Source organism: Ranitomeya variabilis, chromosome 3 (genome assembly GCF_051348905.1).
Source record: "Ranitomeya variabilis isolate aRanVar5 chromosome 3, aRanVar5.hap1, whole genome shotgun sequence".
In the NCBI taxonomy this organism is placed as follows: domain Eukaryota; kingdom Metazoa; phylum Chordata; class Amphibia; order Anura; family Dendrobatidae; genus Ranitomeya; species Ranitomeya variabilis.
Window position 1 is genome coordinate 170291607 of NC_135234.1, and position 19689 is coordinate 170311295.

The 19689-nt window shown below is 39.6% G+C and overlaps 1 protein-coding gene across 1 annotated transcript; it reads right to left on the reverse strand.

Annotated features, from left to right (window-relative positions):
• Window positions 1–1155: 1155 nt before the first annotated feature.
• MYOG (myogenin) lies at window positions 1156–18268 on the reverse strand. Its single transcript, XM_077299481.1, has 3 exons — window positions 17703–18268; window positions 8617–8695; window positions 1156–2535 (listed from the first exon to the last, which is right to left on the reverse strand). The coding sequence occupies exons 1-3, from the start codon at window positions 18207–18209 to the stop codon at window positions 2414–2416; spliced, it is 708 nt and encodes a 235-aa protein (XP_077155596.1). The 5' UTR covers window positions 18210–18268; the 3' UTR covers window positions 1156–2413.
• Between the last annotated feature and the right edge of the window lie 1421 nt (window positions 18269–19689).

Below are 19689 nucleotides of genomic sequence, written 5' to 3' on the forward strand. Positions count from 1 at the left end.
ACAACTGATATATTCAAACAAAATCTTTAATAAAAAAAAAACATACAAATAAGTTAGCAAAAATAAAAGGATGGCAAACCCACACATTTAATAAAAAAGAAGGTCAAATCATGTTACATTTAAATTGGTCAAACCACATTACAATCAAATAAAAAAAAATTGGCCCCACCGAACATAAAAAAATGTATATTTCTGAAGAACAGCACACCCTTTAATAAAAACGACTACGAAAATATATATTACAAAACATTCTTACACTAAAAGATGGAATTCATCAGAAGTATTGTTCTCTGTTATCCAAATCACAACATGTCTCTTGGTGTTTCTTTATAATATTAATAAATATAACCTGGATTGATTTTTAAATTAAATTAAATGATCTCTTTTTATTTTAAATTAATTAGGTGTAATACTATTTTAATGTAATAATTTAATTAAATAATTTGCCTTATCTTGGCAATGTTACAGGCCAGTTCTTTAAATATGACCCAAAAAGGGATAGTCATTCATATCATCATAATAATTGATTTTAATTAACATAAAACAAAGTTGTTCAAACCACAAGCTTGGGAGCTTTTAGAAAGCAAAGAAAAATAGAGACTGGAAAGTTTTCTCCATGAAGACACTATACATCTAATCCTAAAAGCCTATATTTTCTCATCCGAGAGAATCAGGTCGGCTATGCTAATCACACTCTGATCAGAGTAGAACCAGAGTTTGAACAGAGTGTGATCATAGCGTAATCCAATTTTCCTGGATGAGAAGATGGATAAAAAAAATTCTCCAGCTTCTCCATTCTGTCAGTCCGTGAAATTGAACTGTACTCCGATGACATCCGCATGCAGTCCGATGATTTCCATGGACTCACTGACTTGTATGGCCGAGCGCGATCTAATCAGATCTAACTCGGACATGATGTGATTTTTTTCCACTAATTGTTCCTGTCCAAGGAAAAAATTGGACATTTGTACGGCCTCGTAGAATACCATTGGACTGACTGTGATCTGATGTTTTGCCAGATTGCACACAGACCGAAAATACGGTCAAGTGGACAAGCATTTAATGGGGTCATGGGTTCAAAAGATAAGAATAATGTAAAGCGCCATGGAATAAATGGCGCTATAACAATAAATAATAATAATAATAATAATAATAATAATGGAATGGGTTTTTTATTCTTAAGTTGTGTTGTACTGCAGATTAACCCCATTCACTTTAGTGAGGCCGAGTTGCAATACCAGGCACAAACCCCCTAAAGCCACATTATTATAGAGTTCTCTACTTCTATGCAGGCTATATATTTTTATTTATTCTGGACTTAAAATATATATTGCATTTTGCGGATTATAAGATGCACCGGATTATAAGCAGGGAGGAAAATAGGATTTTTTTTAATAAACTGGTGGTGCGTCTTATAACCCACTTTTACAGTAGCTTATGTGGAGGGCGATGGCAGTAGAGTGGGGTTCAAGGTGGCAGGGCTGCTGTTGCAGGAAGTTGGTGGTGGAAGTGGCAGGAGATGCTATGCGCCCCAGGCTGGTAGGAGGTGGTGTTCGTCGGGAGACAAGGATCTCGGTGCCAAGGTCTCAATCTGTGCATTTACTGCCTCAGGCGGCCATTTTTATTGTGTCCACCTCATTGAAAAGCTTGGAAACTGTGGGGTCTCCTTTCAGCCTGGGACCCACAGCATTGTCCCACTCCTGCCATCGCCGCCAGAAACTTCCTGCAGCAGCGACCCTGGGTCCCCACACCACCGCAATGGCGACCCTGGGATCCCGCTCCATTCGGATTAGATGATGCACCTCCATATTGGGGGGAAAGGTACGTCTTATAATCTGAAAAATATGGTACCTGCAAAAAATATATTTGGATAATAATAGTCAATGAGAATATCAGTATATGTTGTGCGAAGTGCTCCTGAGCCATATGCCAATCGTAGACACAGAGTCTTATTAAGCAACTTCTGAGCAGTTTTTGGAGTTTCCCCAAGTAGCAAATCAGTAAATATCTATTTCTAGACGCTATGCTCCAATTCTGCTTATGACTGGTATATTTTCCAGTGCTGAATCTCAGTAGAACACATCATTTTTAAAAACACCAACAAACTTTTAAGGAGCAAGTGCAAACTACATCATCTTGGATGCAGAGTGGTAATAAGACGAAAAGGGAGTTCTCTGTCCAAAGAACCAGTAGTCTACAGTAATTGTTACATTGCCTACTGGAAATAGCTGGGTCAGACAAATAAAGTTATAAAATAATTGAATGAATTCTGTCTTCTAACAGCCACTGAACCCCCAATCTAAATGTATTTTATCTGTTTTTGTTCCTTAGGCATTTTTTTTAATAAAATCCACAGACTCCTGATCTTGTAAAAACTTTCAGGAAGGTGAACAATAAAATATGTGTTCATTGTCTAGTTCCCAATATGCTGGTCCGGATAGGTAATGGACACTTCTCCAGATGTGATGCTGTCAACAATGGAAGACAACGAGGTTATGTCACGTTGCTCAGAAGAGTCATCACTTAAAAGATGATCTGCAAGACAAAAAAGAACAGATATTCCAACCATTAATGAAGTAGGTGTGAAATAAGAGTTGATGAGGATCGTTTTTCTAGGTCCTTCATCATCGCACTAATTCAAGAGCCATAGAAATAAAATACAGTTATTACATTAAAAAAATACACAGATAAATTGCATTCATTCCTCATCCAATGCTAAACCATTAGGATTTTTGAAATTGTTTAGAATTGAAACAAATACTTCTATATAAAAGAAAACTATCCACAAAGTACAGGTAATCAAACATTAATTACAAGCAACTGAGGGCATAAATGTTCAGTTTTTGTAAAAACCAAAACTTTTAGGCTTTTTGTTCACTAATAAATTTTATTCAAGCTTGAAAAAGACATGGCGAACGATTCATCAGGGCTTGGCAACTCTTGCTTTCCAAATTCATGAAGAGCGGTGGCATTCGCTACACAACAGATCTTACTCTAGCAGATCACTGGTCTTGATGGATCGCCCCATGGTGTTCATACATGTTTACAAGGGTTTGTATGGCTTTTTGTTTGCTTTATAGACTATAACAAAATGCATGGGTATGTGTTACACCTGGAGCATTCTGCCTAAGCTGCTTAATATCGCAGGTCAGAAGGACACTACAAGGTCTGTAATTTCTGGTTCCAATAACGACACTGAAATGTGAACAGATAGCCATCAAAATCCATTGCCACTTGCTGATCAATGATTGTATGAGCTAGGTATTTTTACAATACTATAAAGAGCTTCATGATTAACAGGTCTCCAGCTTTTAAGCTCTAGGTGCAGGAGAATTGCAAGTCAAGAAACCTGGAGGAAGCGGATGTGAAACGCGCGTCGGGGTTGTCAAGGGATAGCGTGCCACGAGGCAGGGGAACAGTGAATCTACTGAGGTAATATGTACCGGGCTGATTGCCCATTTTTTTGCAGATTTCAACATTGACAGTATAAGGGGGTCACCTGCATGGCCGGTGTGTTTACACTGAGTTGCACAGAGGCGTCTCGTCTATATTTATTGGATAAAATGTATCTGTAGTTCCCGTCGCTTACCTTGAGTGTATTTGTATTCTGATTCTGAGGCACTATTTTAATGTTTTGTATTGTTTATGTGTTAATAAAGATTTGTTTTTAAGACTAAATACACTTCGTGACTGAGTTCAAGGACTCTATGGTCAATATGCTTATAATTTGAGAGTAGCATGATGTAGGGGTAGAGATTCTAATTATAGTGGTTTGTAAGTTACTGGGCTGCTGCAGTTTTGACAAAATCATGGTTTTATCTGCTGCAGATCTCCCAGCTAGTGGGACGGAACTACACCCATCTATCCTCTAGAAGTCTTGCCAGAACTGGTCTTCATGGACGAACTGTCTGTCAAACCACCATGCCTTCTACATGGAAATAAGGCCAAATTGCACAACTATGCACAAAAAGATAGGAACTAGGGTGCAGAAAATGGCAGCATGTGTTATCAACCGATAACTCAAAATGTGAAGTCAGTTTACTGCCAAAGGTCTGGAAAGTGATACAATAATCAGTGTTTGTAGGCAACAGTGAAGCATGGTGGAGATTCCTTATAAGTTTGATGCTGCATTTCAGCAAATAAAGGTGGGGATTTAGGCAGGATTAATGATGTCCTCAATGCTGAGAAATACAGGCAGATACTTAGCCATCATTCAATACCATCAGGATGCCATCTGATTGGCTCAAAATTTATTCTGCAACAACCCCAAACATACAGCCAATATCTTTAATAAATATGATCAGCATAAAGAAGAATATGGAGTCTTGGAAGTCATGTTATGGTCCATAAAGAGCCCAGATCTCAACATCATCGAGTCTGTCTGAGATTATATGAAAAGACAGAAGGATATGCGTTTACATCAACAGAAAATCTGTAGTTATTTCTACAAGATGTTTGGAACAACTTCCCTCCTTAAGTTGCTTTAAAAACAAAGCAAGTGTACCTAGAAGTATTGATGCTTTGAAGGCAAAGTGTGCTCAATCCAAATATTAATGTGATTTATAGCTCTATTTGTTCATTCACTTTTCATTTTGTCAAATGATGAAAATAACCTGCTATGACTTCTATGTTTTTAAGATTTTTTTCTTTTTCTGCATTCTTGAAACACCTGTCTAATATATGTAAATATGCACATACATGTCTCTACATATACAGTATATATATATATATATATATATATATATATATATATATAGATAGATAGATATACTCACAAGGTAATTTCCTAATATATTAGATAAAATCTTGAAGCTTTACTTAAAGGAGCAAATGTAATTAATTACATCTGGATTCCTGGCATTTATTAACCAGTACACATGGTATATATTGCGCTGTAAAAGTATATCGTAGATCATACCTTCCCAGCACAAAGCTCTTTCCCATCAGAAATGACATTGGAAATTGTATTATTAGCTGTCCTCAGAGTCAGGTCTTAGTTCCCAGACATAGCGGACTCTTTATTACTCGTTTGTGCTTTGGCTGGCACTTTGTATTAGTGCACATTATTACTAGTATGACCTTCATAACCCGTTTTATTGGGGACATGTGATTTTCTAAGCTGTGCATATCATTTGTAATGCAGAAGCTCAGAGCCTGGAGGGATTTCTGTTCTTATTTAATCCATTAACATAAAGTACACATTTTCAACCTTCGCTAGAAAAACAATTCATTTACACTTTGTTCTCATGCAAATCCAGTCAGATGTGCCATGCATACATTTTTATGGCATGGATTTTGTACTAAATTAATTGTTACCTGTGGCAAATGTAACGGACGTAATATATTATATAGTTCTATACAAGACTGTGCCAAATTCTAAATGACACAATAATTCATTGTAAAATGTATTTCCAGTTCTTTGTTCAAAATTTCCTGTAACTTTGTGACTCAGAGTCTACGGTAAAAGTGGTTGTGCAGCCAAACAAACCATAAATCATAGTTTAAGATAAGTTATATAACTTCATAATGTACTTGAGTTAAGCCAGGTTCACGATCATTCAGGCGGGTTTGGCTGCTCGACTTCCATATCATCAGAGGCTGGAAAGGGAAGCGGAATAACAGACAGGGAAAATACGTTGATGATACAGGTGAGTGGCGTCGTATTTTTTCTTATTATATTTTGCCCTCTCATCTGTATGGACCCTTAATGTCCAACCATCCGGCATTCATGATGTTAGTCATATTAAAGAGGCTCGCGGAAAGATATTGCTCGCAGTGTTGGCTAGACGATAAGGCCTATCAGATAATATTTTACATAATTTTTCATCTTGATTAAGCATTGGTAGATATTTATATATTTGATCCATAATACTGTGATAGTCCACATTATAGGAGTTAGAAAAGGTAACTAAACTAGGCCCATCCCCTAGATTGTTCCTAGTTAGGGTTTGATTGGTTAACAGGAAACTCTGAGGTTTATTCTGTGCAATTGTTAATGCCCTTTACGGGTTTTGTCTTGATAGCCGCTATTTTTTAAAGTGTTTTTTTTCTGTTGAAACATTCTCCTTGAAAATCATTATCAGCACTACAGGCCTGACGTTCTTTCGTAAACTCTCCAATAGGTAAATTGTGGATAACATGAGAAGGGTGACAACTCCCCACATAAAGTATTGAATTATCACAGACTGTTTTTCAATAAGGTGAGATGTGTATCATGCCATTATTTGTATTCTCTTTAAGTAGAAAAACAATGCTACATTTGTGTGTTATTCTGGAATGCAGTGCAAATTTAAATAATTTTGGTTGAGACACTTCACAAATCAAACAATTTTATTAGCCTGTACACACCCCGTGTCATTGTCCCAGATGACAAGGAGATCATCAATATATCCCCCGTGCCGTCTAATAGATGTACTAAATGGATTGTATATAGAGCACAAACACTTCTCCACCAAGACATATAAAGATTTGCTAGAGCGTGTGAATAATTTGCACCCATAGGACAAACACAGATATGAAGGGAAAAAGAACTGTCGAGTGTAAAGAAATTATTCTTCAACAAGAAATTAATTACGGTTTAAATAAATTGAAACAATTCTGATGAAGAATAATGACTATACAGAGATGATGAGAAAAGGCGCATAAGGATAAATTGTGGGGAATAGAGAGATGACAAATCACTTGTAGCCCATATGGAACTGAGGGTCCACTGCACTTGCTCTAAATTTAAAAGTAATTGTTGTGTGTCTTGGATATAGCCGGTTGTTTGTTAGATTAAAGGCTGTGGTAAATCATCCACCCAGATGGGCTCTCGGTAACAGCTATCACAATATTGGTTTTATCACTTAGTTCTTTCAATGCTAATTTCTCAAATTTATTCAAGCTGTGATGTTCCTCACACTTGATAGAAGCTTTTTAAGTTCTTTTTCCATGATGTTCTGAAATGTGTCCATAATGAGAGTCCTAGATGATACAGGATAGATATGAGGATTGGGTATACGTTGACGTTCAGATGTGGAGTGTAAGGGGTTCTTTTTTAGAAAGAAGCGTCTCAGCCTTCAAGTCTATTGAAGTCATAGTTGACAGCTACTCTGAAAATTCACTAAATAATGGTACACCTAGTTCAACAGGGGGGACATCAGGGACAGAAGTCTGGTCTATGGTATCGTTATTCAAAAATTTTATGCCATGACCACTAGATATTGCATAAATGTTTGCTAGATACAAGTCACGCAGGGATGAAGCTTAGCTACTTTTGTCACTCCCATATAAGTGAACAGATAGAGTTGCATATTAGTGACCACCTATCCATTCTTAGTGCCAACAAAACTCAGCAGGGGTGGACACTGTGAGCAAAGAGCCAATGTGTGACAATTATGTATGGGCCTCATCACTGCCAGGGACCGCTGAGTGCTTCATTCGGCTATCTTCAATGGTTTTATAGAGAATAAATGGAGCGGAGATGCGTATTTTGGACCTCTGCTCTGTCCAGATGGGGCTGTGTTCTCTAGATCACTGGGGTTCCAGCAGATGAACTGGCCATCAGGAAGTTATTTCCTATCCTAGGGATAGAGGATGACTTCACATGTTGGTACAAAACATTTAACTTTCTAGATCCATTGGCTTCATAGTGCAGGACCCAAATACAACAAACTTTTACTTCTATAAATGAAGTTGTAAAGGAACGCTGTGCAGCTGCACAAGCGATATGTCTGCCCATGGCTCTCACAGGAAGACATGTATAGCTTATTTAGTGGGTGACTAAAGACAGTTCTTGATGGCCTTTAAGATGGTTAATAATGGCTAAATCTTCATGTTGCAAGTAAAAAAGAGCAGTAAAGAAGAGCAGTATACACTATAGTTATATCTATGGTCTATTATTTCTGTATTGTTAATTTCAAACATTGTTTTTACATTTTATTATGCTTATTGTTTTATAGGATCTGATCAGAAAAGTCAATACTTAATTTTACTTGGGAATGGAATGACCCAGTCGTAAATTGTTATGTTTACTGGTCTAATGTTGGTAAACTGGTCACTTTCATGAATGGCATAAACTGGAGAAATGTTACATTGCTATAATGTGTGAAGAAGAACGATGGAGGGATTCAGTTGAGCAGTTTTATTGACTTTTTTTCTTGTTTACTACTAATTATTTATTGATATCAACTGTATAAAATAGGATTTACAAGGGAAGTAACAATATACGATCATGTGAGCTGCTGCCTATAAATGATTATCTATTTAAAAAAGTTGAAACAAATCTTAAATTCAAGCTGTTAGTAAATATAATCCTGTAATCCTTCTTAATTTTCATATGTGTCGGATTTCATTATATTTTATAGTAGTAGTTTGTTCGTATTATTTTAGCATTTTAAGAAAAATGTGACATAAGAAAAACAATACTTACGGTATATTAAATTTAAAAAAAAATAATGCCATAGATTTGTACATTGTTTCAAAATATTGATCAGTTATTTTGATTCTAGGTGCAAAATATATATTATATAATATGAAGAAGTCATCTCCGAGAACTGTACTCTACTCATAATATTCTGACACTGTCAAATCACTAATAACTTTTTTTTACAATTTTTTTTTAATTCCCTTACTTACCGCTTTGGCTGCTGCTAAAATCAGACTCGTTCCACTCTGGGCTGCAAGAAGAGGAGTTTGATCCACACTCACTTGATACCTAAAAGCATAAAAGAAAAAATGAAAAATTTACATGTAGGCTAATAAAATATACACATTAATGTCCTTATTTAAGCAAGAAGAGAATGGTAAAATTTTAATTGAAGACTCCCATATACAACACACAATCACATGTGGCATTCCTATCCTCATTTGTCAATGTAGTGCTAAGCATTGCAGCTGTAAATCCAGCTCTGTGGTGAGAGAAAATGCTTACTAGAAAGCTGCATCACTGATCTACCCATTTGCCTGAGTGACTTTGCTCCTCCACATTCCCTCTCCTTCCTTTTGTGAGCTGGAGGTCTGTGAGTCAATGAGGATTTCAGGTGGCAGTAATATCTGAAATATTTGTCTTTAACTTGATCTATGCTTACTAGGGCTCGTGCACATATCCGTATTTTCAGTTACAGTGCGATCTGACAAAACATCAGATCACACTCGGACCAATGTTAGTCTATGGGGTCGAGTACATATCTGATTTTGTCCTCTGACTGAGCCAGCCCTGATAAAAAAAATCTCAGCATACTTAAGTTTCATCCGATATTCGGATCGGACTCAGCTATGCAACTGAATGAGTCTGTGCTGCTCATCAGACTGCACTTAGATGACATCTAAGTGCAGCCCAATCTCCACAGACTCACAGAATGGAAAAGATTGAGACATTTTTTATCTCTATCTTCCCCATATCTCATAGAATCGGAAACACAATATGATCACACTCTAATCAGAGTTTCATCAGAGGGACATTTGTATAATCGACGCGATTTTCTCAGATGAGAGCATATATGCTGGTGTGACCACAGCCTAAAATGCTAATATCAGATTTCATGAATAAACTGAAGCAGGATTCTATTTTGCGAACATGTGTATGGGGAACTTTCAGAGAGTTTTTACAAAAAAAAAAGTGCAGGTCTAAAAATTATCATAAGTTTGTAATATAAAGTTTTGAAAAAAGCATCATGGTCTACATTCAAGAATATGTACTGCTACATGTTGTTACAGTGTTCCAGTGTAAAACAAAAAGAAGAAAAATGTTGTCACAATCTAGCTTATATAGTTTGGAATGGTTAATAAAAAGAAAATTAAAACAATGTCACTTCTTATCCTTTTAGGCTCCGCCATAATAAAAGAGTGTGAAGTGGACCTTCCGAAATGCAGCAGGTTGTCTGTGACCTTTCCATTTACAAGGATGACCAGTAGAATGGTGAACACAGCTCTCAGTATAAACGGATAAAGCAACATAAAAATAGTAGCAAAAAAAACAACAATCATTGTGGCTGGATGCACACACAGCATTTTTATGGAGTCTTACGTGGTTTCCCATGGGAGGGGGGTTTCACAATGTTATCTTTAGGTAAAAAATGCTGTAATCAGATGTTATTTTTGGTTTAATAAAGAAATATAGAAAACACTTTATACACAGCTTTTTGATTTCAGATATCTTTGTGTTGTTTTGGCTGCCATTTGTATTTTTGCTTTTTTAATAAGTCAGCACTCAGCATTCTTTAGGTATGGGATTTTTTTCCTGCTGCATTTCACATGGGATTCTAAATAATGCTTGAAAAAATACTAGAAAAAAATACACTTTTTTTGAGAGAATGCTAGAAGTGGATTTTATAGGAATGGAAAATGTATGCTGCAAAAACTGCATATACTGTATTATTCCATTTTTATACAATTCTTTCATACACACTCAGGGTTTGTTTCTCCTAGGGAAGAATAAGACCCAATGTATAGTAATTCATTCAGACGTAATGTGCCCCATAAATAATGCACACATGAGCCCACCATTACCCATCGCACGCAGGAGCCCTGCATTACCCCTCGCACAAAGGAGTCCACCATTACCCCTCACACACAGGAGCCCACCCTTACCCCTCGCACACAGGAGCCCTCCATTACCCCTCGCACACAGGAGCCCACCATTAACCCTCGCACACAGAAGCCATCCATTACCCCTCACACAGGAGCCCACCATTACCCCTCGCACACAGGAGCTGTCCACTACCCCTCACACACAGGAGCCCTCCATTACCCCTCGCACAAAGGAGTCCACTATTACCCCTCGCACACAGGAGCCCACCATTACCCCTCGCACACAGGAGCCGTCCATTACCCCTCGCACACAGGAGCCCTCCATTACCCCTCGCACACAGGAGCCCACCATTACCCCTCGCACACAGGAGCCCACCATTACCCCTTGCACACAGGAGCCCTCCATTACCCCTCGCACACAGGAGCCGTCTATTACCCCTCGCACACAGGAGCCCACCATTACCCCTCGCACACAGGAGCCGTCCATTACCCCTCGCACACAGGAGCCCACCATTACCCCTCGCATACAGGAGCCCACCATTACCCCTCGCACACAGGAGCCCACCTTTACCCCTCACATACAGGAGCCCACCATTACCCCTTGCACACAGGAGCCCTCCATTACCCTTCGCACACAGGAGCCCACCATTACCCCTCGCACACAGGAGTCGTCCATTACCCCTTACACACAGGAGTCCACCATTACCCCTCGCACACAGGAGCCCACCATTACCCCTCGCACACAGGAGCCATCTATTACCCCTCGCACACAGGAGCCCACCATTACCCCTCGCACACAGGAGCCCACCATTACCCCTCGCACACAGGAGCCGTCCATTACCCCTCGCACACAGGAGCCCTCCATTACCCCTCGCACACAGGAGCCGTCTATTACCCCTCGCACACAGGAGCCGACCATTACCCCTCGCACACAGGAGCCGTTCATTACCCCTCGCACACAGGAGCCATCCATTACCCCTCACACACAGGAGCCGTCTATTACCCCTCGCACACAGGAGCCATCTATTACCCCTCGCACACAGGAGCCCACCATTACCCCTCGCACACAGGAGCCCACCATTACCCCTCGCACACAGGAGCCGTCCATTACCCCTCGCACACAGGAGCCCTCCATTACCCCTCGCACACAGGAGCCGTCTATTACCCCTCGCACACAGGAGCCGACCATTACCCCTCGCACACAGGAGCCGTCCATTACCCCTTACACACAGGAGTCCACCATTACCCCTTGCACACAGGAGCCCACCATTAACCCTCTCACACAGGAGCCCACCATTACCCCTCGCACACAGGAGCCCTCCATTACCGCTCTCACACAGGAGCCCTCCATTACCCCTCGCACACAGGAGCCCACCATTACCCCTCGCACACAGGAGCCCACCATTACCCCTCGCACACAGGAGCCCTCCATTACCCCTCGCACACAGGAGCCCTCCATTACCCCTCGCACACAGGAGCCCACCATTACCCCTCGCACACAGGAGCCCACCATTACCCCTCGCACACAGGAGCCGACCATTACCCCTCGCACACAGGAGCCGTCTATTACCCCTCTCACACAGGAGCCCACCATTACCCCTCGCACACAGGAGCCCACCATTACCCCTCGAACACAGGAGCCCACCATTACCCCTCGCACACAGGAGCCCACCATTACCGCTCTCACACAGGAGCCGTCCATTACCCCTCGCACACAGGAGCCCACCATTACCCCTCGCACACAGGAGCCGACCATTACCCCTCGCACACAGGAGCCCTCCATTACCCCTCGCACACAGGAGCCCTCCATTACCCCTCGCACACAGGAGCCCACCATTACCCCTCACACACAGGAGCCCACCATTACCCCTCGCACACAGGAGCCCACCATTACCCCTCGCACACAGGAGCCCTCCATTACCCATCGCACGCAGGAGCCCTCCATTACCCCTCGCACACAGGAGCCCACCATTACCCCTCACACACAGGAGCCCACCATTACCCCTCGCACACAGGAGCCCACCATTACCCCTCGCACACAGGAGCCCTCCATTACCGCTCTCACACAGGAGCCCACCATTACCCCTCGCACACAGGAGCCCTCCATTACCGCTCTCACACAGGAGCCCACCATTACCCCTCGCACACAGGAGCCCACCATTACCCCTCGCACACAGGAGCCGTCCATTACCCCTCGCACACAGGAGCCCACCATTACCCCTCGCACACAGGAGCCCACCATTATCCTGCTGTTTTTTGTCTGTCTTTTATTTCAGGTGAAATGAACTTGCTACAGATATATGAATATGACTCCGGATCAATGATTACAAATCTCCATGTTAGTGCAGCAATGGCTCCAGTCCCCAGTGTAATGAATACGTAAGTAACCAGCTGAATGAATAGACGCACATTTATATGGAAAGTGAAACTATAGAAGATGGAGACCGCAGCTCCGCTCGCTGAAACATAAGGTGGATGAATCACTGCCACACACAGCCTGTGGTTGTCACTCATTACATAGGAAGGGGTTTATTGTCCAGCTTGTCTGTGCTAGAACCAGAAGGAAGCCTTTAGTAGCCACCTTTATATTCCTGGACATGTAAAATCTTGTGAATAAGAAGCAAACATAAGTTGAAGGAATTAGTGTCGTGGTTAGAATTAATTAGCCTAAGGCCAGGCTCAGATGACGGTAAGAAAAAACATCCGGATGATTTTTATTCATCTACATGTCATCCGTGTGTCCGTTTTTACATCCATTTGAGATCTGTTTTTATTCACGAGCTTTTATAAAGACTACAGTTTCCTATATCAGACATTTAATTATATCCATAAAAAACGGATGCATTATGGGTGATATGATTTTTTTTTAATCTTGAATAGGCGAAATACAGAAAATAATAGTTTGTGCTGTCATTTTTTTTTTTAACACTACTTGGTTTATGTGTAAAAAAACCTGAACAGCCTTATTCATTGGTCAGTTGTTGTCGTCCCTGTGCAATCCGATTGTAAGAAACGGCAGGTATGTATAATACGCGCGTCTGAATGAGCCCTTAATCAGATATAGATATTTCATAACGAAGAGTAATAAAATCATTTGTCTGAGCAGGACGTGACTATGAGATTTTCAGACATACCCTAAAGTGGTAATATCACTTCAGACAGTAAAGCAAGCCCTGTGGATGGGTCGTAATTGTCGAGAGTGGTAATATCTCTTTAGAAGAGATTGTAATTATTCTTTTCATCTGAATGCAAATAATGGAGAAGCAATCCCATTCATATTCCACAGACTGCTGTATAAGGTAATGGATTGGGTAATTTTTGGACAGATGTATCAGCTGCCAATTCATGCTTGCAGACTACTACAGCAATAGTTTAGAGCACTTATGCAATTTACATAATGCGCCACTGATGGTTGCACTGCATAAATAGTGTAGACTGCCATGGTATGGTGCGCTATTACTGTAGTGTCCAACCATTGACCCCTTCACAACATATGACGCCACATGTCGTGTATCCCTCTGTAATGCAGGCTCCAGTGCTGAGCCTCCATCTTTTCCAGCACATGACATAAGTCACTAACAGCCGCGGGTGGAATAGTGATCAACTCCAGTGGCTGATAACATGTTAAATAACACTGTTTATCTCTGACAGCGGCATTTTACATGCTCTAGCAGGAAATTCGTCACAAACCCCATCCATCAGCACCCCTGTCACATGATCGCAAGGCGCTGATGGGTTCGCATGACCATCGGGGATCTGCAGGAGACCCCCGCGGTTGTCTTTGCCTATCTACTATGAGCGTCGCCCAGTGGCCAGCATTCATAGTAGATAACCTACACACAGCAGGGCTGAAGCACAAGCAATGAGAAGATCGCAGGTTTAAGACTCCTAAGACTATTGCTGCATGTTAAAAGTGAAAAAAAGTTTTCAAAATATTTTAAAAAAATAAATAAATATGAAAGCTCAAATCACACCCCTTCAAAATAAAACAATAAAAAACATATCAAAAATGCACATATTTGGTATCACTGATTCAATAGTATCTGTCAACAGAGAAAAAAAATTCAGAGTGCCACAATTACATTTTATTGGTCGCCCCAACATTACAATAAAATGCAATAAAAACAATCAGCTCGATGCCCATAAAATAATCCCTCACCCAACCACAGATCCCGAAAAATGGAACCTTGGCAAATGGCGCCATTTTAATTTTTTTATTACAAACGTTGTATTTTTTTTACCACTTAAATAAAAAAGAACCTATATATGTTTGCCATCAGTGAGCTCGTAATGACCTTGAGAATGATAATGGCAGGTCAGTTTTAGCAAAAATTGAAAACGAAAAAACGGAAAATGGCCAAGGGATGAAGGGGTTAAAGGGCTATTCCCATCTCCAAGATTCTATCCGAATATGTAGTAGGTGTAATAATAATAATAATACCAAATACATCCAATTAGAAATGTAGTATAGTTCTTCTGATTCACTAAGTCGCTTACCTCTTGTGTAGAGCATTGCCGTAGCTTAGGTATCTATGATTACGACCACTAACAACAAAATAACTGTCACTTTTCTTTATGAGTGGTCTTAAGTATGAATACCTCAGCTACAGCAATGCCCTGCACTTGGGGTAAGCGACATAGCAAATCAGAAGAACTATACTATATTTCTAATTGGAGATATTTGCTAATATTATTATTGTTACATCTACTACATATTAGGATAGGAGCTTAGAGATTGGAATACCCTTTAAGTTGGCGCCTACTACATCTGCAGCTATTGGTAATCAACAGTGTAGGAGCAAGTGTAGAACCGTGATAAAAACAATCTGCCATCCATTAACATCCCATTGGGATCTGGTGGTGGATTCACATGTACTGTATAAAATATAAAGGACCCTATGTGATGAAGGTCCTAATCTGTGCTGTGCAAACCCTGAGTGTGCGGCTACTTGTCATGATAACTAAGCAATAGCAGCCATCCCTATTACTCAGGTACAAAGGAAGGAAACTTCACAATATCCCTGCTTTCTTCCCAGGAACAGATGTTTTCCTGCATTAAATTCATTTAACCACAATGTCCATTTGTTTTTCACTGCATTACTTACATAGCAGGGCAGGTGCTAGTAAATGAGATGACTGACATGACTGTGTGGGGAGCCTTAATGAGGCATGACAGCGGGCGATGGTCTCATGAGGACTGGCGCTCCTGACCCTGCCCCAAACAGCCTGATCACCAGCTCCTCTACTAAGTGACCACACGACCTGTATCAGCATAGGAGGTTCAGAGGTCATTCTTAAAACCGAACTGGCATTGACATATCTAAGGAGTTCAAGTGTTGTCCAAATGTAGGAAGAAAACAACCTTGTGACAGTTGAGCCTATACTTGTCATCTGTGACATCTGACAGCAACAGTGCTATGTGCCCGGCCTAACAGGCTCAAGTAGTGAAAATTACCAAAAAAGCCAAAATTAATATCTATCTATCTATCTATCTATCTATCTATCTATCTATCTATCTATCTATCTATCTATCTATCTATCTATCTATCTATTTATCTATCTATCTATCATCTATCTAATATCTATCTATCTATCTATCTATCTCATATCTATCTATCTATCTATCTATCATCTATCTAATATCTATCTATCTATCTCATATCTATCTATTTATCTATCTGTGTATCTAGTATCTCTCTCTCTATCTTTCTATTTTTCCATCTTCGATTTTATCCATCTACCTAGAGATCAGTCTCATATATTTCTGTATCTTCTATTTATCTCATTTATATTATTTATTTTTCTAATATCTATCTATCTATTACTTACCTATCTATCAAAATGTCAGCTCTCCAAACTGTGATGTGAAAAATTAGTGCACTTTATACACCCGTATCAAACACATATGCAAATACTATAAATTTTTGTGTATATTTTAAAAGACACTAAGTTGGGGTCGTTGGTTTTACATCCACAGTCCAAGCACAGTGCTGTCTATCTAATTGTATATATTTTGTATATTAATTATCATTGTATGCTTGTATATGTCTGATAACTCATTATAATTAAAAATAATTTAATATTTATTTTCTGTTTAGAAATGCACAAATAAAAACATTACTTTCCATACTTAGGCTGAAAGCAAATGTAAATGATTGTCAGGTGGTTTTCTTTTTTGCACTGGAGTGCTAGCATTGTTATGCTGGGGACAATGAATGTTTTAGTCAAGGTCATTATGAAGAAACAAATTGAAGCATTCATTTCAGGTTAAGCATTCATGTCCCACAGACCTGTTATTAAACTCTCTGAGCTAAGGGAATGCATTGGGAAGATCTCACGTAAAATAACTTATAAGAAACAAAATATGAATATAACAATAAGACAAATCATAACAAGTAACCAGATGATAGATATACAGATCTATGTAATGAGGAGACAGGTAGAAGTTGATAGATATCGTAAGAAAGATTGCAATAGTTATGAGATAAATTGATATTTAAAAGTAGATAGATAAATTGATAATAGAAAGATTGGTAGGTGCAGATAGATATATAAAAGTGAATAGATAGATAGATATGAGATATATAGATATGGGATGGATAGATAGACAGACAGACAGACAGACAGACAGACAGATAGATAGATAGATAGATAGATAGATAGATAGATAGATATGGGATTGACAGATAGATAGATAGATAGATAGATAGATAGATAGGCAGGGAGAGATAGATAGATAGATAGATAGATAGATAGATAGATAGAGATAGAGATGAGATAGATAGAGATGAGATAGATGGCTTGAGAAAGGCTCTCCATGAGCTGAAATGTCGCCATGATGGGCTATTAAACTTGAACACTTTTTGAACTAATTTGTAATGGTGTACTGCCTCTGACTTTTTGGACCCTCATTATAAGGTTTGGTACATGCCTGAGGGGCTTTGCACCCAGAATTTGTTTTTTCTGTGCTGCTCTCACTTTTTGCTATAGATATGAGATAGATAGATAGATAGATAGATATACATATGATATAGATAGATAGATAGATAGATAGGAGATAGATACTTCTAGATAAATTGATAGATGCATATAGATACATACAATTGGAGAGCAGGATGGGTTGATGGACAGATACTGTAGATGCTGATAAGTAATTAGATTTTTTTATGAAAAAAATAAAAACCAGATCTTACCACTCTTTGCGATCCATTACTGATGTAGAGCAAGTCTCTTTGGTCTCTCTCTTGCTGGTTGAGAGATGACAGCAGCGTCTGCAGCCGTTCTATGTACTGTATGGCGCTCCTCAAGATCTCAACTTTGGGGAGTCTCTGATTAGGGTTTAACAAAGTGCTTCTTTTTAAGGCTTCAAAGGCTTCATTGACTTTCTTGAGCCTGCGTTTCTCCCTCAGGGTAGCTGCTCTTCTTCGATCCAGTGACACCGTCTTCCGCTTGCACATCTTGCAGGCCCATGGCAGGCATTGTCCAGGACAGTGGTCCTGCTGACTTATAGTGGAATGGGGTGAAACCTTTTCTTCAATGCTTCCCTCTTGCAGTAAAACCCCATCAGTACAAAGTCCTATTGATCCACGATCTTGGAATCCAGCTTGTTCATATGTGGGGAGTCGTGCAGAAAAATAATTTTCATTGTCATAAAATCTTTGGTCTGGGAAGAAATAAGGGCTGGTTTCAAAGAGTTCCATAGTTCAGAACTGTTGAGATGTGTGTCTCTTAAACAACTACACAGCAACTGCACTTCTCCCCTTCACACCAACTGTTTGATGCCATTTAAACCCTCTGCCCAGCGTTAAATCACAGAGATAAATATAGAAAACGTTCACGAAATTTGATCCACTTTTTAGCTGTTGCCTGACATCAAAACTTTTTTTTTTACGTCTGGATAGACAGGATTCTCCCTAGTGGATTCTGTTGAAAAAAAAAAGTAGCAAAACATTTCTTTCCTATGTACAAGTTAGGATAAATGTTTAGATTTTTAAGAAATTCTGCTATACCTATATCTATTAGAACATTATTAATATTTTACATTTTTTTCCTTAAAACATCCAAACTTTTTACATTTGGATAGACAAAACTTTTCTCAGCATTATCTTATTTATAAAAGAAAAAAAAAAAGATAAAGGAAAATTTTGAGGAAATTTACTAAGAAAAAATGGACCAATATTGGAGTGTTTAGCCATCCTCACATTAAGGCTGCCGTCACACTAGCAGGATTTGGTCAGTATTTTACATCAGTATTTGTAAGCCAAAACCAGGAGTGGAACAATTAGAGGAAAAGTATAAGAGAAACATATGCACCACTTCTGTATTTATCACCCACTCCTGGTTTTGGCTTACAAATACTGATGTAAAATACTGACCAAATACTGCTAGTGTGACGGCAGCCTAATACTGTGGGTCTTTTTTCACAACATCCATATATTTTATGACACTATTGATAAATCTTTCCCATCACCTTTAAGAAAGAATATTAGACAATAGGGTAAATAGAGATTAGCAATTTGACTCAGATTGTCCTGATCTGTCTTATCCGTGTTGTCTTCGGGGGCAGGTACATGACAGTCTCTGTCACACCCTTACAGGTTTACAGTCTACAGGGTAATGGGGAAAGAGACAGAGACAGTAGGTTAAAGGTGTTGCGTCAGCCTCGTTGGTGGTGATTATTAGTGATGAGCGAATATACTCATTGCTCGGGTTTTCCCGAGCATGCTCAGGTGACCTCCGAGTATTTTTTAGTGTTCGGAGAATTAGTTTTCATCACGGCAGCTGAACGATTTACATCTGTTGGCCAGCATAAGTACATGTGGGGGTTGTCTGGTTGCTAGGGAATCCCCACATGTACTTATGCTGGCTAACAGATGTAAATCATTCAGCTGCGGTGAGGAAAACTAAATCTCCGAGCACTAAAAAATACTCGGAGGACCCCCGAGCATGCTCGAGAAATCTCGAGTAACGAGTATATTCGCTCATCACTAGTGATTATGGCAGGGGGTAAACTTTCTTGAAGAGATGCATTTTCAAGTTCCGTATTCAAGTTCTGAATGTGATGGATAATTGGATGTCTTGGGGCACAGAATTCCAGAGGAAGGGGAATATTCAGGAAAAGTTTTGGAGGTGATAGGGTGAGGGATGTACAAGTGTGGGGAAGAGAAGGAGGTCTTGGGA

Coding starts and splice junctions, on each gene's coding strand:
- MYOG (XM_077299481.1), bottom strand. CDS start 18,209: ATGGAACTCTTTGAAACCAGCCCTTATTTCTTCCCAGACCAAAGATTT. Junction 8,696..17,702: donor GTAATGGATCGCAAAGAGTG/GTAAGATCTGGT, acceptor TTATGCTTTTAG/GTATCAAGTGAGTGTGGATC. Junction 2,536..8,616: donor TTTTAGCAGCAGCCAAAGCG/GTAAGTAAGGGA, acceptor TTTGTCTTGCAG/ATCATCTTTTAAGTGATGAC.